Genomic DNA, 24,172 nt, shown 5'->3' with positions numbered 1-24,172 from the left:
GCAATGAAAGGGTGCTCCTTAACTGCTCTGAACCCTTCTGTTGATGTTGCTGAGGCTAAAGTAGCTGTCGCAATACCTTGAGTCACTGGGTGCTGCCGAGGAACCACCTTTAAAATTTAGAAAGACAAACAGACACTCCGTCGTTGCAACTTATCTAATCTGAGCCGTCCAATTGGGTGTTGGGGGTGGGGTGAATCAGGAGAGTGACTGATACGGACTGGTACAAATTTCCAGATTTGGAGATTTATGGGGCAACCTTTACGCCGGTTCTCTGAAATGCACCCTTCTACCCTCCCATAAAACAATAAGAGACATGGGTGGGGAGTGATCCCAAGGTCTTAAAAATACACACACACACACACACACACACACACATACAGTACCAGTCAAAAGTTTGGACACACCTACTCATTCAAAGGTTTTTCTTTATTTTTACTATTTTCTAAATTGTAGAATAATATTGAAGACATCAAAACTATGAAATAACACATATGGAATCATGTAGTAACCATATTATGGTGAGAACAGCTCAAATAAGCAAAGAGAAACGACAGTCCATCATTACTTTAAGAAATAAAGGTCAATACGGAACATTTCAGATTTTGAGATTTTTGGTTCCAACCGCCGTGTCTTTGTAAGACGCAGAGTAGGTGAACGGATGATCTCCGCATGTGTGGTTCCCACCGTGAAGCATGGAGGAGGAGGTGTGATGGTGTGGGGGTGCTTTGCTGGTGACACTGGTGACACTGATCCCATCTGGTTTGCGCTTAGTGGGACTATCATTTGTTTTTCAACAGGACAATGACCCAACACACCTCCAGGCTGTGTAAGGGCTATTTGACCAAGAAGGAGAGTGATGGAGTGCTGCATCAGATGACCTGGCCTCCACAATCACCCGACCTCAACCCAATTGAGATGGTTTGGGATGAGTTGGACCGCAGAGTGAAGGAAAAGCAGCCAACAAGTGCTCAGCATATGTGGGAACTCCTTCAAGACTGTTGGAAAAGCATTCCAGGTGAAGCTGATTGAGAGAATGCCAAGAGTGTGCAAAGCTGTCATCAAGGCAAAGGGTGGCTACTTCGAAGAATCTAAAATCTAAAATATATTTTGATTTGTTTAACACTTTTTTGATTACTACACAAGCTTCCTGCCATCCAGGACCTCTATTCCAGGCGGTGTCAGATGAAGGCCATAAAAATTGTCAAAGACAATTTTCCGTATTGACTGACCTTCATGTCTTAAAGTAATGATGGACTGTTGTTTCTCTTTGCTTATTTGAGCTGTTCTTGCCATAATATGGACTTGGTCTTTTACCAAATAGGGCTATCTTCTGTATACCACCCCTACCTTGTCACAACACAACTGATTGGCTCAAATGCATTAAGAAGGAAATACATTCCACAAATTAACTTTTAACAAGGCACACCTGTTAATTTAAAGTCATTCCAGGTGACTACCTCATGAAGCTGGTTGAGAGAATGCCAAGAGTGTGCAAAGCTGTCATCAAGGCAAAGGATGGCTACTTTGAAGAATCTAAAATCTAAAATCTATTTTGATTTGTTTATCACTTTTTTGGTTACTTCATGATTCCATATGTGTTATTTCATAATGTTGATGTCTTCACTATTATTCTACAATGTAGAAAATAGTAAAAATTAAGAAAATCCCTTGACTGAGTAGGTGTGTCCAAACTTTTGACTGGTATTGTACACACACACATTGTACTCAGCCAGGGAATGAGACTGGGAAGAGCTTAGCAGTTAACTAGCAGGGGGAAGAAAGCAGATGGAGGTCACTAAACCTCTCTATCCCTTATGGCAGCCAGCCAGGAGGGAGGGTCACAACATTCTGAGGCAGCGTCCAGCCATTCACTCAAAGCTGCTACTGCCTCATTAAGACCAGGTTGGAGACACTGTTCCTGCTAAAAGTCAGCCATCTAATTGCAGTTTCCCTGAGAAACACACACTGATTATAAATATGCCAACAGGCAGGCAGGCGTTCAATCACAGCTGGTGCTCATTCCTGTAGACAAAACAAATTGTTATCCGTCTCTCGCCCTGCGAGTGAGCTTTTGCTCGTAATAATTAATTTACTTGCCTTATTATTTTTGTGTGTCGTGGAGGGGGGTGCAGTTAATAATTAACAGGCTTCTGCCCTATCTCAGTGGAAAGCATCCTTCCCCTGCACAAATGAGGACACAACTAGTGGTAGACATCCTCCCACACCACATGCCAACACATACGCAAGCGTGCACACATTTGGGGTAGTTGGCATCTCTCAGAAGCCTGTGGAATTGGGGGTAGGTGGGGGTATATTCTAGCTGGACAAAAGAACAGCCTACTCCTCCTATCCTGTTCCTCTCCCATAATTAATCTGAAGATGCCTTTAGATTTTATCTTCACTCTGCAGCCTCTCTCTCGCGTGCGTGCGGTTGCTCAAGCCCCAAATCCCAGAGATGAACTTGGCAAACACACTCATAATCAAATAGAACACACTGTGAAATATAATATGCTAACGGCGCTGAATTGTTATAGTAGTTCCATTAGGTTATTACATGATTATCGGCATGATTTTTATCGCCTCCCCTTACTTGCCTTAGAGCGCTGTATGAGTGTGGCAGTAGTAGAAATACTGGTTTCGTACCAAATGGTACCCTATTCCCTATATAGTGCACTACTGTTGACCAGAGCCCAAATGGCACCCCAATGGCCCTGGTCAAAAGTAGTGCACTATATAGGGAATAGGGTGCCATTTGGAATGAAACCACTTTTCTTCTCAACAGATGCAGGTTTATTCAGATGGCCTCCTAGCCTGCGTCTTAAACCCAGTACTATGGTCAGGGACAGACAGTACTCAAGGAATCCCTGGCTTGGAGAAACCACATAAATGGACCTGACACAGCTGACACTAATGAGGCTTCTCAAGGCGCTGTCACTCAAACACACTAACGTTTCCAATGGGTTGGCCATCTTTAATCCCAATTGTGCCTTTAGCCTAATACTTTGTTTCCCTCTGTTATTGAAGGTCAGGTGTGGCAGGTTTTTTCTATGGGTTATATTATTTAGTTCAACTTCCTGTTCATTACACATAACATTAAGCCATTATTATTATTATTATTATATTAAGCCATTACTTTGTAATCCTCATCAATCAATCAAAATGTGCTCATTTGTCCAAGGAATTTCTCTGGTTGGCATAGTACAGTACATACAGTTGAAGTCAGAAGTTTACATACACTTAGATTGGAGTCATTAAAACTCGTTTTTCAACCACTCCACAAATTTCTTGTTAACAAACTATAGTTTTGGCAAGTCGGTTAGGACATCTACTTTGTGCATGACACAAGTAATTTTTCCAACAATTGTTTACAGACAGATTATTTCACTTATAATTCACTGTATCACAATTCCAGTGGGTCAGAAGTTTACATACACAAAGTTGACTGTGCCTTTAAACAGCTTGGAAAATTCCAGAAAATGATGTCATGGCTTTAGAAGCTTCTGATAGGCTAATTGACATCATTTGAGTCAATTGGAGGTGTACCTTTGGATGTATTTGTAAAAAATAATTGTAGACCTCCACAAGTCTGGTTCATCCTTGGGAGCAATTTCCAAACGCCTGAAGGTACCACGTTCATCTGTACAAACAATAGTACGCAAGTATAAACACCATGGGACCACGTAGCTGTCATACCGCTCAGGAAGGAGACGCGTTCTGTCTCCTAGAGATGAACATACTTTGGTGCGAAAAGTGCAAATCAATCCCAGAACAACAGCAAAGGACCTTGTGAAGATGCTGGAGGAAACAGGTACAAAAGTATCTATATCCACTGTAAAACGAGTCCTATATCGACATAACCTGAAAGGCCGTTCAGCAAGGAAGAAGCCACTGCTCCAAAACCGGCATAAAAAAGCCATACTACGGTTTGCAACTTCACATGGGGACAAAGATCGTACTTTTTGGAGAAATGTCCTCTGGTCTGATGAAACAAAAATATAACTGTTTGGCCATAATGACCATCGTTATGTTTGGAGGAAAAGGGGGAGGCTTGCAAGCCAAAGAACACCATCCCAACCGTGAAGCACGGGGTGGCAGCATCATGCTGTGGGGGTGCTTTGCTGCAGGAGGGAATGGTGCACTTCACAAAATAGATGGCATCATGAGGAAGGAAAATTATGTGGATATATTGAAGCAACATCTCAAGACATCAGTCAGGAAGTTAAAGCTTGATCGCAAATGGGTCTTCCAAATGGACAATGACCCCAAGCATACTTCCAAAGTTGTGGCAAAAAGGCTTAAGGACAACAAAGTCAAGGTGGCCATCACAAAGCCCTGACCTCAACATTTGTGGGCAGAACTGAAAAAGCGTGTGCGAGCAAGGAGGCCTACAAACCTGACTCAGTTACACCAGCTCTGTCAGGAGGAATGGGCCACAATTCACCCAACTTATTGTGGGAAGCTTGTGGAAGGCTACCCGAAACGTTTGACCCAAGTTAAACAATTTAAAGGCAATGCTAACAAATACTAATTGAGTGTATGTAAACTTCTGACCCACTGGGAATGTGATGAAAGAAATAAAAGCAGAAATAAATCATTCTCTCTACTATTATTCTGACATTTCACATTCTTAAAATAAAGTGGTGATCCTAACTGACCTAAGACAGGGAATCTTTACTAGGATTAAATGTCAGGAATTGTGAAAAACTGAGTTTAAATGTATTTGGCTAAGGTGTATGTAAACTTCCGACTTCAACTGTATGTAATCATCTAATTTTCTCAAATAATAACTACTGTGTTGTTCTGTTAGACTATCCGATACTGATGTAAGGAATCTGTGGTGCTTATAACAAGTATTGGCTAGGTCTTATTAGGTATTGTCCTATTAGAGTGTTTTGGAGCAGCGGGGTTCATTACCTAACAACAGTACCCATGTTCCAGCCGTCCATACATCAAGTATATTTTGCCACCGGGCCTCCTCAGCTCATTACGCTGACTATTAGATAATCCAGCATTGCTATTATCATCTATTTATTTTGTTGAACAGTTGACCTCGATCGCTTAGCTCTGGGGGGAGGCGGCTCAAAGTCATCCTGTCATTTTCAACTGGCCTACTTTAGGTGACTTCAAACACATGCCTCTGGCCTAGAGGCTGCAGCAGTGTAGCGGTAGTGGTAGTGGTAGTACTCTGCTCTGCTCTCTCTCTGCCTCTAGTCCAGGCAGGGAAGCAGGGACGTAAACAGTGTACGGTCAATGAGAAATGTAGGGAAATGACAGTCTGATGGTTCCTAAAGCCAGTTTAGCCTTGCATTGTGTGTGTGTGTGTGTGTGTGTGTGTGTGTGTGTGTGTGTGTGTGTGTGTGTGTGTGTGTGTGTATGTGTGTGTGTGTGTGTGTGTGTGTGTGCTCAAAGCTAGCCCTAGTACTACACACAAGATATGGACCATGTTGTCCTGGTTCCCTGTCCTCATGTAGCATAGTGTTTTCCACCACCTTCCCTATATGGTACAGTGCTGTACATCAGTGTGGGAAATCACAGTAGCTAGCTAAACAAGTACAGTAGTGCTCTGTCATTTTAGCGCTTAATCTAAAGCAGGAAACACACATAGAAACAAACTTCCTAAATCACTTGTAATGGGTGTTCTTGGTTCTGCAGCAGCAGAAACCATGGGAGTACTCGGAGAAGACAAAATCATTTTACTAAGAATAATCCCTGGTGAGGGACGGAGTGCCTAGTGCCTACAGTACTACAGAGTGTTACATTTGTTGTCACAGACACTCGCCCAATGACCCTTTCAGTCACATCTCCAGTGAGAGCTCCTCGAGGGGCCAGTCCACAGCTCAGCCAGCTGCCTGAGGAGCTTCTCAGGCTGGGGAGGTCAGTGCATCAGGAGCCCCTCTTGGTTCCCTCTGGAGCCCCAGTGCAATCACAGCCACTCTTAACCACAGGGCCTGAGAATCTCTTGGGGGACATCCTGGAACATGGCACAGCCCTCCGAGTCAAAATGAGACCCCTTCCCCACCCCGGCCCCCCTCTTAGGGGAGACCTGAATCCCACCTCGGAGAGCAGACAAATGGGATGGATGGAGGGAGAGGAGCCAGTCCGTTCCAAATAAACAGCTAGTGTGGCTGAGGAACAAGGTTAACTCCCTCCGGCAAATCATTCACCATGACATAGCTAGCAAGTCAAGATTGTCTGTTTAAAGTTCTCTATTGGAGGGTCATATTGGAGGTTCCCATAAACATTTCATATCCTCAGACAGAAAACGTTTCCCTTGATGCACTGACACAACGAATAGGCTACAACACAAATGGCTAGCTAACAACAAACCATTTCTGTATAGACGTTTCGACATTGCATTTAAGAATAGCTGATATGATTTAGACAATATTTGTCTGCTAAAGAGTTAGAGAAGGAGAGAGTACGGCTGGCGGTGTTCTCCGCTGTTAACTATTTGATTAATTAGCTTATTTTCTGCGGTGCATCCATCCGCCGGGTGCGATGCTGCTCCCAGGGCCCATCTGCTGCTGCTTGCTACAAGCGGACATGTAATGATGGCTCTCTCAGGGAAGATTACCTCTGCCCATTTACCTGGCAGCTGCAGCAGGCAACGCCTCGTCACCAACCATAGCCAAGCATCTCCACAGCCCACTGAAAAATGGAGCCATGGAAAGGCATTATGGTGCACAGTAAAACACGCTCGTACTCTTATTAAGGAGAAAATGTTTCCCTGCTCAGTACCACTCATACTTGGATGCTACAGAGTGTGTATTAGAATACGTTGACCTTTTGTCATGTCTCTACACAGAGTTCAAGGGTAACACCATTCAGGTGGTGGTGGTGGCTTAACCCATCTCCTGAGGTCTTCTCTAGCTGTTCTAGAGGACCTGACCAGGCTCTCTGCCCCTCTTTCCCCAGCTCTATCCATACCATCCAACCCTCTCCGTTCACACCCTTCCTCCATGGTATGGGAAGAGTAGCCCTTCCCCCGCACCGGAAGCAGAGAGAGAGAGCAGGGCAGCAGGGTGAGGCCCGCTTGATTGAAATGTATTCCAACATCTTCTCTCGCCTCACCCTTGCCTTACACTCCACTCACATCACAGTCCAAAAAGCCTGCTCTCTCCCAACCTAACTTACACATTGACTGACTCAGTGTGAGTGTGAGGAGTGCATGTTGTTGTGGGCACAGTGTTGAACAGATCATTCTACTGTATCTTTATGACAGTGGTACACAATTCCATTTGTGTAAGCTCCCCGTTTTCCCCACAAACCATACCTATGAGGAATTTCATTTCAATCAAAGAGAGAGGAGGGAGATCAGAGGAGAGAGAGATAGAAGGGAGATCAGAGGAGAGAGAGAGAGAAGGGAGATCAGAGGAGAGGAGAGAGATAGAAGGGAGATCAGAGGAGAGAGAGATAGAAGGGAGATCAGAGGAGAGAGAGATAGAAGGGAGATCAGAGGAGAGAGAGATAGAAGGGAGATCAGAGGAGAGAGAGAGAGAAAGAGAGAAAGAGAAAGCAGCAGTAGTAGCTCTTTCTTACCGTCCTCCTCCTTAATGTGTGCGTTCTGGGGGCTGTGCATTCTCTCTCCGCAGTTCGGGGGACTCAGGTTGGAAGCAGGGCCGTGATCAGCTGATATCCATGTGGGGTCGCTCATATCAAAGTCCTCACTGCTCACTGAACTCTCATCCTGTCGGAGAAAGACAGGGAGAGAGAGAGAGAGAATGAGAAAGAGAGAGAGATTGAGAGAAAGAGAAATAGAGAGAGAGTCAGTCATGTCATTCCGTGGACAGCTTAGAGGGAGAAAATAAAGAGATGGGAAGGTATCAGACGTAATGTGTGACTGACCAGACCTCAGACATCAGAGAGGTTGCCAAAAGAGGCGGAGGGAGGCTACCTTGTTTGTGACAGCAGGGAGACTACCTAAATGGGGATTACATTTTGCAGTTAGACGCTTGGTGTGTGTCTGGACTACAAAGTGTTAGGCCTATTTGTTATAAATAAAAAGAACATAATTGGCAACAATTTACTATGATGAAAGTGTGAGAAAATGGAAGAAACTCAAAGGCAGCCTGTCGTTGCACATTTTCAATACAGCAAAGTGATATCCCACTGGGCACACACTGGTTGAATCAATGCTGTTTCCACCATGTGGAATAGATGTTGAATTAAGGTATGTGCCCAGTGGGATGTATCAGTCATTACAATATCTCTCCCTTTTTAGTCACCACATTGAGCAAGGAGCTGCAGAGCATCATTGGGCCTACAAAACTGCATGTGAAATGTGATCTGTCAACTGTCTCCATTTGTGAAGTCCCTTGGACTACAGACGAAACACAATAAGAACTTGATTTACCAGCAGCCTTTATCAGCAGACCCATACCAGGCATAAGAAGCATTAATAGTCTAGAAGCATTAAGAGTCTTTAAGCATTAGCAGACCAGCTGAGGCACCCTGACCCTGCCTGACCAAACCCAGGCCCAGAACCAACCAGCCTAATGACCCCCATAAGGATTGAGGCCTCTATCTTCTTTTCCATGTCGGAGCTGATTCTACATTCATTCTACATTCATTCCACTGGTGCTTGTTTGACTTGTGTCCAACTTTTTGGTACACCAGCCACTGTGGCAGGTACTATAGATAAAAAAATCTACCCGCCACTCAGATTTTTTACCAGCCAAAATATTTTTGGACCATAATTACATCAAAAAGCACACAAAAACAGATGACCATGCTTTGTGATGTTTCTAAAACAAAACATTTATTAGTAAGAAGTAATGTGGTATATTGCTCAATTTCATTTCATTTTTTGTGACCTGAGACTTTTAACCAAAATATCAGAGACAAAATGTTCAGCTGCCCCATTAAGGGCGGGAGGTTACCATGGTAACATGGCCACTCGAGTTCTGTCAAGGTGTGTCTGTGTGTGTGTGAAATTTGGGTTCTGACTAGGTTAGGGTATCTCTTCGCTTTCAGTTGAAGCAGCAGACTCAAACTAACGTTGAAAAACAACCGAGCTTGTGAACTAAACAATGTAAATAGCCAAGAAACACAAGGATAAAGTCTCACTTTAGACCAGCTTTTATGCCTGTGCACCTCCAAAAATGAATCTATATCAGCACTTAACTCATTGCGCACAGCTCCCCTGCCAGGCAGTGTTGCTGCGCAAAGTTGGATACTGTACAGGATTCTTATTTCTTTGTGCAATTAGCAGCTATGAAACAAAACAGCAGAAGTACTTTGAAAACAGCTACTGCAGCATTTTTCTAACCCTAACGTGTTCATACTTGACTTTTGACTATTTTTATTAGCAAATGTAATGCTCGCACTGTAGTGCCCTGCAAATTCACCACCCGCCAATGTGGATGGTGAAATAGACATTATTACAATCCAATACCTAAATGTTCATTTTATGCCTGCTTGTGTCAGTGTGGCTCTGCCGGCTGCAGCACAGAGTGAGGAGGATCTGAGAGCCCGCAACTCCCAGTAATGAGGTCCAGAGTGCTGCAGCTAGCTAGCTGCCTTTCAGGCAACACAACAGATAGACTGACAAGACACAGCCTTCACCTCAAACCTCTGACCCATCCATTGCACTACTCTTTATCACTTAATAACCCCCTCGGTTCCAAACACTTATGAGGGCACACATGCACTTAGCCTACAGCAGGGATCATCAACTAGATTCAGCCGCAGGACGATTTTTACTTGAGTGGATGGTCAGGGGTCCAGAACATAATTATAAATAATTTGTAGACTGCAAATTGCCGCAAGAACCCCAAACAGATATAACATTTGACTAAAACATTATAATTTCAAACCTTGCTTACATTTATTTATGTATTTATTTGATCAGAAAACTTCAGGGGACAAATAAAACCACCCGTGGGCCGCCAATTGGGGAACCCTGGGCTACAGTCTCACAGACGCAACATACATGCACACACACACGTTATTTAGCCTACTACCACTGCTAGCCTAATCAGAGCCTTTTTTCCTGATTGAGCAACGTTAGGGGAAAGGTGAAACAGACTAAAACTAGCCTGCACTGATTTAGTAAGAAGGGCAGTGATGAAACATTCTGAAGGGGACTGACTGTAAGTTTCTTTTTTCAGGCAATGTTTGGGCTGTGCGTCCCCCGCGGGTTTTGAGGCCCCCCTTCTCTGCATGCCTACCCCACAGGATCTGTCAGTCACCATCTGCCCCCATGCTGGCTGCCCAGCACACACTCCAATGGCGAACGTGCATAAAGATGGCAGAATTCAGATATGACATCATTATTTTAGCACTATCCTATAAGTTTTTAAACTACGGCGCACGACATGGTTCTATGTGCCAATAAATAAGCACAATCTACTTTTTCATTTTTTCAAATAGCCGCCGTCTTCAAGCTGCATTTGGGATCATGTATACTGTGCTAATGACCATACCAAACAAAATAGTAACGAAGAGCAATGTACAACACGCTGAACTTAGCAAAACAAGGAATTTGTGATAAGTGCATGGGTGTCGCCATCTTTATGCACCTCCATTATTGGTTAACTTGTTTCACTTGCAAATTGACCTGTGCATTATTGATGCGTTGCTGTGCACGGAGAGATACAGGCTCCCCAACTAACTGGTCCGCTGTTGAGTCAACTCAGGTGCAGCCCTACAGCATGGCACAGTAGAAGGCATCAAGACAAGGACAGGATCTAAGTACAGAACCGGTGGCCATATGAAGAAACTGTAGAAGAAGACTGTCATTAGATTGTGACTGCTGTCACACTGGACATAAAGTGGAGAGGAGATAGAGTGGGAGGGGTCAGGGGCAGTATGTCCTATTGAGGTCAAGCAGATCAGAGGAGTACATAATCAGCATTCTGATGCTGCCAGCTGGATTCTCAACTACCTATAGCACTCAATCACACTGGAGGCTGCAAGTATTTGTTAGCTGACATCATCACTGTCTCACTATAGGCATATGTCTTCTTCCATAGTTACAATGAGTTAGGTTTACACACATGTCTTAGCTCAACAATCCTGACATCCTGAGTGAATACACTGATGGTTTACGAGGACATAAAGCTAGGCTAGTCTTCTTTGTGGATTAACTGGTTGGCAGTCAGTACAGGCCTATGTCCGTAGACAGCTATGACAAGAAAATAGACTTGAACATCTAGGTATAACATCTACAGTGAGGGAAAAAAGTATTTGATCCCCTGCTGATTTTGTACGTTTGCCCACTGACAAAGAAATGATCAGTCTATAATTTTAATGGTAGAAAAACGCATGTCAAAAATGTTATAAATTGATTTGCATTTTAATGCGGGAAATAAGTATTTGACCCCCTCTCAATCAGAAAGATTTCTGTCTCCCAGGTGTCTTTTATACAGGTTACGAGCTGAGATTAGGAGCACACTCTTAAAGGGAGTGCTCCTAATCTCAGCTTGTTACCTGTATAAAAGACACCTGTCCACAGAAGCAATCAATCAATCAGATTCCAAACTCTCCACCATGGCCAACACCAAAGAACTCTCCAAGGATGTCATGGACAAGATTGTAGACCTACACAAGGCTGGAATGGGCTACAAGACCATCGCCAAGCAGCTTGGTGAGAAGGTGACAACAATTGGTGTGATTATTCACAAATGGAAGAAACTCAAAATAACTGTCAATCTCCCTCAGCCTGGGGCTCCATGCAAGATCTCACCTCGTGGAGTTGCAATGATCATGAGAACGGTGAGGAATCAGCCCAGAACTACACGAGGAGGATATTGTCAATGATCTCAAGGCAGCTGGGACCATAGTCACCAAGAAAACAATTGGTAACACACTACGCCGTGAAGGACTGAAATCTTGCAGCGCCCGCAAGGTCCCCCTGCTCAAGAAAGCACATATACAGGCCCGTCTGAAGTTTGCCAATGAACATCTGAATGATTCAGAGGAGAACTGGGTGAAAGTGTTGTGGTCAGATGAGACCAAAATCGAGCTCTTTGGCATCAACTCAACTCGCCGTGTTTGGAGGAGGAGGAATGCTGCCTATGACCCCAAGAACACCATCCCCACCGTCAAACATGGAGGTGGAAACATTATGTTTTGGGGGTGTTTTTCTGCTAAGGGGACAGGACAACTTCACTGCATCAAAGGGATGATGGACAGGGCCATGTACCGTCAAATCTTGGGTGAGAACCTCCTTCCCTCAGCCAGGGCATTGAAAATGGGTCGTGGATGGGTATTCCAGCATGACAATGACCCAAAACACACGGCCAAGGCAACAAAGGAGTGGCTCAAGAAGAAGCACATTAAGGTCCTGGAGTGGCCTAGCCAGTCTCCAGACCTTAATCCCATAGAAAATCTGTGGAGGGAGCTGAAGGTTCGAGTTGCCAAACGTCAGCCTCGAAACCTTAATGACTTGGAGAAGATCTGCAAAGAGGAGTGGGACAAAATCCCTCCTGAGATGTGTGCAAACCTGGTGGCCAACTACAAGAAGCTTCTGACCTCTATAATTGCCAACAAGGGTTTTGCCACCAAGTACTAAGTTATGTTTTGCAGAGGAGTCAAATACTTATTTCCCTCATTAAAATGCAAATCAATTAATACAAATTTTGACATGCGTTTTTCTGGATTTTTTTGTTGTTATTCTGTCTCTCACTGTTCAAATAAACCTACCATTAAAATTATAGACTGATCATGTCTTTGTCAGTGGGCAAACGTACAAAATCAGCAGGGGATCAAATACTTTTTTCCCTCACTGTATAACACATTGGCCAATATCATTAGCACATGAATGAACTTAAAGTGAGTGATCTAAAACAACCTTAATTTAATCTGCCGCTTAACTCCTTTTACAATCATATAAAACCACATTAACTGGTTCGTCATTGTGTGTCGGTCGGGGAGAGAATCCAATGCAGAACAACGATTTCTTTTCTATCTACCTACAGTATTACTCCATCTGTCTGCATTCATTTTATCTCCATGGCTCAATCCTGGCTGCTGCCCTATCTCTTATTTGTTTTCATTGTTTATTAATGATCCCTCGCTAACGCTCTCATCTCATCTACATGCAGATGAGAGAAGAGTGATGTCCCTCGCTGATAAATCACAGCCTGGGTGTGACCTCTTTAGGGTTGAATGCAATATAACAGCACCACTCCCTTTCCTACACAACATCAAATAGCTACAGTGGGGATTTTTTTTATTTAGTCAGCCACCAATTGTGCAAGTTCTCCCACTTAAAAAGATGAGAGAGGCCTGTAATTTTCATCATAGGTACACGTCAACTATGACAGACAAAATGAGAAAGAAATTTCCAGAAAATCACATTGTAGGATTTTTAATGAATTTATTTGCAAATTATGGTGGAAAATAAGTATTTGGTCAATAACAAAAGTTTCTCAATACTTTGTTATATACCCTTTGTTGGCAATGACACAGGTCAAACGTTTTCTGTAAGTCTTCACAAGGTTTTCACACACTGTTGCTGGTATTTTGGCCCATTCCTCCATGCAGATCTCCTCTAGAGCAGTGATGTTTTGGGGCTGTCGCTGGCCAACACGGACTTTCAACTCCCTCCAAAGATTTTCTATGGGGTTGAGATCTGGAGACTGGCTAGGCCACTCCGGGACCTTGAAATGCTTCTTACGAAGCCACTCCTTTATTGCCCGGGCGGTGTGTTTGGGATCATTGTCATGCTGAAAGACCCAGCCACGTTTCATCTTCAATGCCCTTGCTGATGGAAGGAGGTTTTCACTCAAAATCTCACGATACATGGCCCCATTCATTCTTTCCTTTACACAGATCAGTCGTCCTGGTCCCTTTGCAGAAAAACAGCCCCAAAGCATGATGTTTCCACCCCCATGCTTCACAGTAGGTATGGTGTTCTTTGGATGCAACTCAGCATTCTTTGTCCTCCAAACACGACGAGTTGAGTTTTTACCAAAAAGTTCTATTTTGGTTTCATCTGACCATATGACATTCTCCCAATCCTCTTCTGGATCATCCAAATGCACTCTAGCAAACTTCAGACGGGCCTGGACATGTACTGGCTTAAGCAGGGGGACACGTCTGGCACTGCAGGATTTGAGTCCCTGGCGGCGTAGTGTGTTACTGATGGTAGGCTTTGTTACTTTGGTCCCAGCTCTCTGCAGGTCATTCACTAGGTCCCCCCGTGTGGTTCTGGGATTTTTGCTCACCGTTCTTGTGATCATTTTGACCCCACGGGGTGAGATCTTGCGTGGAGCCCCAGATCGAGGGAGATTATCAGTGGTCTAGTATGTCTTCCATTTCCTAATAATTGCTCCCACAGTTGATTTCTTCAAACCAAGCTGCTTACCTATTGCAGATTCAGTCTTCCCAGCCTGGTGCAGGTCTACAATTTTGTTTCTGGTGTCCTTTGACAGCTCTTTGGTCTTGGCCATAGTGGAGTTTGGAGTGTGACTGTTTGAGGTTGTGGACAGGTGTCTTTTATACTGATAACAAGTTCAAACAGGTGCCATTAATACAGGTAACGAGTGGAGGACAGAGGAGCCTCTTAAAGAAGAAGTTACAGGTCTGTGAGAGCCAGAAATCTTGCTTGTTTGTAGGTGACCAAATACTTATTTTCCACCATAATTTGCAAATAAATTCATTAAAAATCCTACAATGTGATTTTCTGGAATGTTTTTTCTCAATTTGTCTGTCATAGTTGACGTGTACCTATGATGAAAATTACAGGCCTCTCTCATCTTTTTAAGTGGGAGAACTTGCACAATTGGTGGCTGACTAAATACTTTTTTTCCCCACTGTATGTTTAAAGATCTAAGCCTAGGCTAATTAAGATCCAACCTAATACCTTACATTGCGTGAATGTGTGACTCGGTTGACCAGTTTGGTAAATGACTGGGGCGTTGAGATGGAGATCCATCTTACTTGGCTCCAGGCACATTCTGTATCAATCAATCAATAAATCAGATTTATTTTATAAAGCCCGTTTTACATCAGCAGTTGTCGCAAAGCTGAAGGAGTTGAATGAACCACACAATCATGTAGGCTACCATTGGTCGTTGTCACACCCTGGCTCTGGGGACTCTATATGTTGAGCCAGGGTGTGTAGTTTCTATGTGTTTTGTTCTATGTTCACAGTCTAGTTCTTGTATTTCTATGTTGGCCAGAGTGGTTCCCAATCAGAGGCAACGAGTGTCAGCTGTTGCTGGTTGTCTCTGATTGGGAGCCATATTTAAACAGTCTGTTTTCCCTTAGTGTTTGTGGGATCTTGTTCCGTTTGGTTTGTTCCGTGTTGGTTGTGTTTACCTAGGACGTCACGTCATCGTTTATTGTTTTGTTCGTATTATCACTTTGGTAAATAAAGTATGTTCGCTCATAACGCTGCGCCTTGGTCTACTCCGTCTAACGATCGTGACAGAAGATCCCACCATACCAGGACCAAGCAGCGTGTCCAGGAGCAGGCAGCCTGGACATGGGAGGAAGCGCCGGGAAAGGAGCTGGAGAGGTTGGCGATGGCCCAGGTGGGCAAAGTGTGGTCCTGGGAGGACATGCTCGGGGGAAAAGGGCCATGGGCTAAGATTAAGGCCCTGGCGAGAGAGGAGCAACGGCGTCAACAGTGTCGTCGTCGGACGGACGAGAGGCAACCCAAAACATTTTTTAGGGGGGGGCACACGGCATGGGCGACTGGGCAGCAGGAGGCTGCCACAGGGCGAATTGGGAGGTTGGCAGAGGAGGCCGCCAGGTTACGGGGGCCACTGGTCAAAGAGGGGAAGGAAGATGTAGAGGCACGGCGAGAGGTACTGGGGTGTGTTACCAGTCCGGTCCGGCCCGTTCCAGATCCCTGCGTAGGGCCAGTGGTGTGTGTCCCCAGTACGGTCTGGTCTGTTCCTGCTCCCCGCACCAAGGTAATGGTGCGCGTCGCCAGCCCGGCCCGGCCTGTTCCTGCTCCTCGCACCAAGCCTACGGTGCGCGTCGCCAGCCCGGCTCGGCCTGTTCCTGCTCCTCGCACCAAGCCTACGGTGCGCGTCGCCAGCCCGGCTCGGTCTGTTCCTGCTCCTCGCACCAAGCCTACGGTGCGCGTCGCCAGCCCAGACCGGCCTGTTCCTGCTCCCCGCACCAAGCCTACGGTGCGCGTCGCCAGCCCAGCCCGGCCTGTTCTTGCTCCCCGCACCAAGCTAACGGTGCGCGTCGCCAGCCCGGCCCGGCCTGTTCCTGCCACTCGCACCAAGCCTACGGTGCGCGTCGCCAGCCCGGCCCGGCCTGTTCCTGCCACTCGCACCAAGCCTACGGTGCGCGTCGCCAGCCCGGCCCGGCCTGTTCCTGCCACTCGCACCAAGCCTACGGTGCGCGTCGCCAGCCCAGCCCGGCCTGTTCCTGCTCCCCGCACCAAGCTAACGGTGCGCGTCGCCAGCCCAGCCCGGCCTGTTCCTGCTCCCCGCACCAAGCTAATGGTGCGCGGCGCCAGCCCGGCCCGGCCTGTTCCTGCCACTCGCACCAAGCCTACGGTGCGCGTCTCCAGCCCGGCCCGGCCTGTTCCTGCCACTCGCACCAAGCCTACGGTGCGCGTCTCCAGCCCGGCCCGGCCTGTTCCTGCCACTCGCACCAAGCCTACGGTGCGCGTCGCCAGCCCGGCCCGGCCTGTTCCTGCCACTCGCACCAAGCCTACGGTGCGCGTCGCCAGCCCGGCCCGGCCTGTTCCTGCCACTCGCACCAAGCCTACGGTGTGCGTCGCCAGCCCGGCCCGGCCTGTTCCTGCCCCTCGCACCAAGCCTACGGTGCGCATCGCCAGCCCGGCCCGGCCTGTTCCTGCCACTCGCACCAAGCCTACGGTGCGCGTCGCCAGCCCGGCCCGGCCTGTTCCTGCCACTCGCACCAAACCTACGGGTGTGCGTCGCCAGCCCGGCCCGGCCTGTTCCTGCCCCTCGCACCAAGCCTACGGTGCGCGTCGCCAGCCCGGCCCGGCCTGTTCCTGCCACTCGCGCCAAGCCTACGGTGCGCGTCGCCAGCCCGGCCCGGCCTGTTCCTGACACTCGCACCAAGCCTACAGTGCGCGTCGCCAGCGCGGCCCGGACTGTTCCTGCTCCACGCACCAAGCCAGGGGTGCGAGTCGTCAGCCCGGTCCGGCCCGTCCCTGCTCCACGCACCAAGCCAGGGGTGCGAGTCGTCAGCCCGGTCCGGCCCGTTCCTGCTCCACGCACCAAGCCAGGGGTGCGCATCGTCAGCCCGGTCCGGCCCGTTCCTGCTCCACGCACCAAGCCAGGGGTGCGCGTCGTCAGCCCGGTCCGGCCCGTTCCTGCTCCACGCACCAAGCCAGGGGTGCGAGTCGTCAGCCCGGTCCGGCCCGTTCCTGCTCCACGCACCAAGCCAGGGGTGCGAGTCGTCAGTCCGGTCCGGCCCGTTCCTGCTCCACGCACCAATTCAGGGGTGCGCATCGTCAGCCCGGTACGGCCCGTTCCGGCTCCACGCACCAAGCCAGGGGTGCGCATCGTCAGCCCGGTCCGGCCCGTAGCTGCTCCACGCACCAAGCCAGGGGTGCGCATCGTCAGCCCGGTCCGGCCCGTTCCTGCTCCACGCACCAAGCCAGGGGTGGAGCAAGCCAGGGGTGCGCATCGTCAGCCCGGTCCGGCCCGTTGCTGCTCCACGCACCAAGCCAGGGGTGCGCATCGTCAGCCCGGTCCGGCCCGTTTCTGCTCCACGCACCAAGCCAGGGGTGTGCGTCGTCAGTCCGGCACAACCCGTGCCTGGGTCACCGGTGCCTGGTCAGGTACCGGTCAGCTGCTCCACACCGGAGCTGAAGCAATCCGCTCCTACGATGTCCAGTCCAGCTCCAGCCAGTGGGGCCAGACCGGACCAGGGGCTCTACGGGGGAATTATTTGAAGGTGGTGGGCAAGCCCGGAGCCGGAACCGCCTCCGAGGAGGAATGCCCACCCAGCCCTCCCCTGTTTGGTTTATGTGGAGGCGCGGTCGCAGTCCGCGCCTTTGGGGGGGGGGGGTACTGTCACACCCTGGCTCTGGGGACTCTATATGTTGAGCCAGGGTGTGTAGTTTCTATGTGTTTTGTTCTATGTTCACAGTCTAGTTCTTGTATTTCTATGTTGGCCAGAGTGGTTCCCAATCAGAGGCAACGAGTGTCAGCTGTTGCTGGTTGTCTCTGATTGGGAGCCATATTTAAACAGTCTGTTTTCCCTTAGTGTTTGTGGGATCTTGTTCCGTTTGGTTTGTTCCGTGTTGGTTGTGTTTACCTAGGACGTCACGTCATCGTTTATTGTTTTGTTCGTATTATCACTTTGGTAAATAAAGTATGCTCGCTCATAACGCTGCGCCTTGGTCTACTCCGTCTAACGATCGTGACAGTCGTGGTGCTCTCTGCTCTTCCATTTCTTCTAAATCATGGTACAGTTTGCCACTGCATCCACCGAAGCGCCTAGCAAAATGAGTCTGTTTACAATGACAACCCTCCAGTGCAGGAGGATAGGAGAAAAAATGTATTTAAAAAATGATTAACTGGGAGTGCTTCTATTTCTATTCGTAACACGGTGGAAAAGTAAAAAGCTTCCATGTGCATTCTTCCATATCACAGGCAAGTGGACTGTGGAGATGAAGTTGTGTCAAGCACAGCAGAATGGAGGAGGGCCAGCTCTGCTTTGATATGTCATCTTGCTAAGCTCCACATTAAATATGGGACCGTATGCAGTAAGTTAAATGATTGATGTGCCTTCAAACAAAAGTCGTAGGCTACGCTTTGCATACTGTCACTCTACCTAAGGAACGTCATTCACACAAAAAAACATATTCTAAGGCACAGGCTTGTTCATGGTTTTAAATTCAGTCCCATTTATTTCTACTTCAACAGTAGAAAACAGTATGTATTTACCAAGACAATTAGGCCTAGCCCCACCACACTCCAATGTAAAGAAAGCAGACGACACAAAATTACCCCATTTGAAGTACTTTTTTCACAGAGGCAGGAACTGAGAAAGTACTTTTCAAGCTAATGCAGTTAGCAACCGGACCTTTCTTGTCTGCTCTGCTCTCATATCCAGCCAGCTCTCTAGACTCTGTCTATTGTTATCTTTGTTAAAGTGTGGAGCAGGCGGGTGAGCAACACACCCTCCAGTTCCTGATGAAATTGCCGTTCTTCCACCTGCCCCCTCCCTATCCTGCATTTTTCCTCCACCTCTTCCTCTCCTCTTCTCCTCCCATTACATGGATGCAGACTGCATGGATGCTGGTATTTCAGCAGGAGCAGCAGCAGCAGCAATGCATTCTCTCCTCTATAAATAGGGAGGAAGGGAGAGCATGTTTATTAGCTGCCATGGAAACTGATCAGGAATAGTAGCCTTGGAAATGAAGTTGATTCGGAACAATTCTTGTTCTGAGCAATTTGAAGAGGAGAGAAATTAAGCACAGTATGACTGCTGAAGATGAAGGCTAAAATACAAGGCAGATTCAGACTCCAGGCAATGCAATGCAGACATGTTCAGTAGGATAAATCCCAGTTTAACCAACTGATGTGGTTGACCAAATTAGAGAGGCCTGGGGCCATGTGACAAGACTGAGTCAGACATAACAGCCTTCCGTGCAAATTGTGGTGTTTTCTTTCTAATGTCTCCTAATGAACATAGAGCTACACATTCATGTCAACAGCAATAAATACAATAAAGTTCCAAAATAAAAATACATATTTTTAACTAGGGCTGGCACAATTACCGTATAATTGTGTAACCGACGGTTATGGATGAAGACAGTTATGAAAATAAAATAACCACCATAACCATCAACGAACAGCTGACTGAAGACAGGAATGCGGGGTATTTGTGCGGTTGAGTCAGTTTCTGCGGTAACATGGACTCGTAACGTGATGAAACTTTGTTGCTCCTTGTTGAAATGTAGAATGTTCATTCAAATGATGTTAACTGATGTGGCTCATGCAATGGAATCAATTTTTTGTAAAGTCAGTTGAGTTGAATCAAGAAATCACAACACATATTGATGGGTACACTTCCTGCTTTTAGTTCCTGCTTTGCTCCTAGAAAAAAAGAAAAACACATATAAAATAATGTATCTTTCGTCTGTCTGTGTTTTATAGTTTTCCTTCAATTCGCAAGAGGCTGAATGTATCTCACCGGAGAAAGCATCCGAGCGAGCGAAACAGCGCCCCTCTGTCTCTGTATGTGTAGGCCATCTATCTGATGTGATCTGGTCATAAAGAGTATGACATTGTTGCTGCCTGTAGCATTGAATGCAAGGGAAGCCAGCAACCATTTGGTCTCCCTTTATAAAAAATAAAAATGTAATAATAGCCAATCAGCGTTGAGCTAAACTGAGTGAGCTCAACTGTGAATGGTCCTGGCGCAACAAAAAAAGTGTCAAGGGAAGCCAGTTTGGATTTGGCTTCACTCCAATCACATCACATCGAAAGCATACGTCATTGACATAAATTCGTTGTGCATCTCGTTGTGTTGTTGTCCTCCGGTGGCTAGCTAGCTAAAATGGGCCCTTTCCTAAATTAGCCATGGATAGCGATAGGGATTTGGGCTAGTTGTCCTTCTCCTCTCTGCTCTGCAGTAGGAGCTCCACATGACTGTTTGTGTCTGGTTATAAGCTACGAGGAGCTCACTACAGAGCTAATTTAGTTCTCTGAGACACCAGACCGTACTCCTGATGAAATGCCAACCAAAAATTAAATCCCCATCAGAGACTGAGCTTGTGTGGGGGGTACTTCCTGAATCATAGCGAACACAACCTGTAACCTTGTGCTTGGTCGGGCTCCCTCTAGCTAGGTCAGGGAATTGTGGATGACGGTAATTGGCCAGCCAAAGACTGCGGTCTCCGTAATAACCATTGGAATAGCGTTCTTTGACTGACATTTTCTCCTTTCCTCCGCTCCTGACTGCATGTGCTGCCATAGAAATAGAATGAATAGAACGGGCATCCCCATTCAAGTCAATGAAGGCATAATGGGTGGACTGGTGGCCTTTGCGACTGTATCCATAGGAGCAAAGCAGGAAGTAAAATCAGGAAGTAAAATCAGGAAGTGTAACCATCAATATGCGCTGTGATTTGTTGATTCAACTCAACTGACATTACTACTGATCTCCTTCCACAAAACAAGGTTTACTGAATGTGATGGGTTCGATTGTGGTGGGTGCTTTCAGGAACCTGACATCCTTCCAAACACAGAGATATGCACACATTCTGCAACAAAGGAAAGGATGACAACTACTCTTCTCTCTCAGTGAGTACTCTCTGCACTAGTTTAAGTGCCTTAGTTACCAGTCAACATTGTCAACAGTAAATCAAGATTTTAAACTAGTTTTAACTAAAAAACATGCTTAAACCAACATGATGTTACCATGCCTTTGCATGATTAGCCTAGTAGCCTATTCAAGGGGTTCTCAAAGTTTTTTAAAAACGTTTTTATTTTTTAATGAATATTACTAACAACTACAGATTAAACTAATTTTGGACAAGGGATCCGTGGAATAAATGTAGAGGGTGTAATACAATACAATGTAATATTACATCTACAATTTATGTTCTTAACCCTGGGCAACATCATGATGCTCACAGGGATATTGGTATCCACTGCAGTACTCCACCAATTATACATTTTTCAACTCAATACTTCTTGTACAGTTTTTTGTTTTTTTAAAACATAAATGCACTATAATTTTAACTTTAAAACTGCAAAGTTTTCTCTCTGCCTCATGGCACAATATGTAGAATTGCAGGATATTTGCTTTACAGCTGCAACAACCAAAAAGTCTCTCTGCCCCATGATGAAATGTGTAGAATTGCAGGAAATTAGCTTGAAATATGCACATTTTTCTCTCCAATGCCAAGAGGCGGGCTCTTAAAATGTTCCTACCGAGGGCCTGCGACTTGGTTTGTCTAGCCATGGACTGCCGAAGTCATAGTAAAACGTATTATATGCTGTTTTTGGTTTTTTTCTTACTCGAGTTGTGTTCTGATTATGAGGGGGTCCCTGATGAATTTGCTATCACAAAAGGAGTCCCTGGCTCCAAAAAGTTTGAGAACCCATGTCCTATTCTATAGAATGCATATACACTGCAGTGCAGACCAAGGCAATGCACATTCAAATTTAATTAAGCAGTGTCCTCGGTAATCTCAGTCAATATACTAGGCCTATCTGAGGGAGAAGCAGCTTTAGAAATTTCACAAGAGAATTGGGGAAAAGTCACACTTTCAATGACCTCAACCCCATCTGCTGTATCTTTATCCACCTGTCAATAGAGAGCAATAGTAATGGCTTCTTTTTGTAGGCACTAACTACGGCATAGTTCGTTGGACAAATCCTATGGGGAAATGAATGGAGTTTTTGGAGGGTTTTTGGATAAATGCCGAAAATAAGGTCTGTGGAAAACACAGGCTTAGGAAATCTTGTAAGTTTTGTTCTATGAGATCATCTTCATCAGCTAATGTCACTTATTGTGAATTTTGAAGCATTTATTTAATTTAAAAAAGCACATAAAGCACAATAAAGGCTTCATAATTCATAAAGGTCATGTTAACTGACTGATATGATCTCATAGAACAAAATGTATAAGATCTCCTAAGCCTGTGTTAACCTCAGACCTTATGTTCTACGTTTATCCCAAAACTCTATTCTTTCCCCATTCATTTACCCCAAAGGAATGGCTGAACGAACCAGAGGTAACTCATTTCCAGGTTTTAGGACTACAAGCTGGCGAGCTCTATGGCTGTCTGGTTTCCAATCATTTCAATGTGGGGACTAGTTTTGGATGAGTTAGCCTATTTATTCTTAAAATGTTGACTTCAACTGACAGGAGAGCGAAGACCGGTCACTATAGTTATTAATGGCAAACAAAACCAACATGGGTGATTTTCAGCCACAAAGGCTATTTGAGCATGTTGTCCCTGTATAGTTTTCTACAGATGATTCATAAAACCCTGAGTCATATGTTTATCTACAGCTGTGATAAAAACCCATGTGATGAGGACCCCGATTTCTAACAAATACAAGGAGAGATTACTGTATTGTCCAACACTCCTATTCATGTTTAATCCAGTCAGGCACAAATCTACCACAAGTATGAGGATTAACCCCTTTCCCTTCTGGAACCAATCCTATGAAAAGAGGCAGGAGTATATCACTCCAGGTCAAAACCAGACTGTGCTTGTTTCTGGTAAGGCTAGGCTATAGCCTACTACCAACGATATAGCCTATAACTGAACCAAACTGAGTAAGGCGCATGTTAGTGATTTAGTAAAGGGGAAGCAGAACCTTGCACCAGCAGCACCGTTAGCGAAGCATTACACACATCCCACGGCAGACAGGGCAGGCAGCACCGGTTGATCACAGAGAGAGCAGCTGTGGGGAGCCAGGGGCAACAGGGAGCCTGGGGTTTGATCCTCTGTCACCTCACATCTTCCTCTCGAGAACTGCACACACTGCACTGCCTGCCCTGAGAGGAACCCAACTGGGATAAATCAGGATACTACAGTGGGGCCTATGATGTGGTACCAAAACACAGTGCTTCCACCACCCTCCACAGTCAGCCAGGTGTACATAAACATTGCAGAAGTCTCCATTTATCATCATTATCATCTTCCCCAAAAGAACATCATTGCAAATGAGCATGTCCTATTTTCGTAGAGGTACTCTCGGGGAAGCACAAAACAATAGGTGATACCATGACAACAGAGCGGTAAGAGACAGATGAAATGGAGAAGAATTAGGGAGAGGCAACGGAGGAGTGGGGAGAGAGGGAAACACCCACTGCCACAGTTCTGGAACTTGACTCAGGGGAAGGACTATGCAGGCAGTCTACCCCTCCAACTGGCTGACTGACTGACTTACAGGGGTCAGTAAAAGTTGTTTTTTTGCAAGGCTTTATCCTTGTGAGGCGCTGGCTGAAGGCAGGGGATGATGAAGGCGGTTTTAATGTCCTTAACCCTTAGTCCGCTGGAAACCAGCTGCAGTCCCTTTAGGATTCAGCCAGCAAGGTTATGTTGTCTTCCCTCAAATGTTTTCTGCCAACTTCATCCACAGAAACAACTTTTGACAGCAGAAAATACCCTGTTGCCATGGTTCTGGTTGGGAAAGCATTGCACTGCCGACTGTAGTGGTAAGTTACAACTGTTGTGCATATCATTTGACAGTACAGTAGAAACCATAGCCTTCGACTTGTTGACTTATCAACATTTTGGTGTAAAAATTGGGAA

At 46.1% G+C, this 24,172-nt stretch overlaps 1 protein-coding gene across 1 annotated transcript in view; it reads right to left on the bottom strand.

Moving 5' to 3' along the window:
* The window catches only part of LOC311147915 (nucleolar protein 4-like), a gene marked incomplete at both ends in the record, with an annotated part of 152,409 nt that overhangs the window by 54,235 nt on the left and 74,002 nt on the right, over positions 1–24,172 (bottom strand). The window contains one exon of the mRNA XM_084184757.1: positions 7,540–7,687. Coding sequence (XP_084040883.1) covers positions 7,540–7,687 — 148 coding nt within the window. The remainder of the gene's footprint in view (positions 1–7,539; positions 7,688–24,172) is intronic.

This window comes from Coregonus lavaretus, assembly GCF_964263955.1.
Source record: "Coregonus lavaretus genome assembly, chromosome: 20".
Lineage (NCBI taxonomy): Eukaryota > Metazoa > Chordata > Actinopteri > Salmoniformes > Salmonidae > Coregonus > Coregonus lavaretus.
Note: the sequence above shows the minus strand (reverse complement) of the source record. Positions and strands in the feature narration are given on the sequence as shown.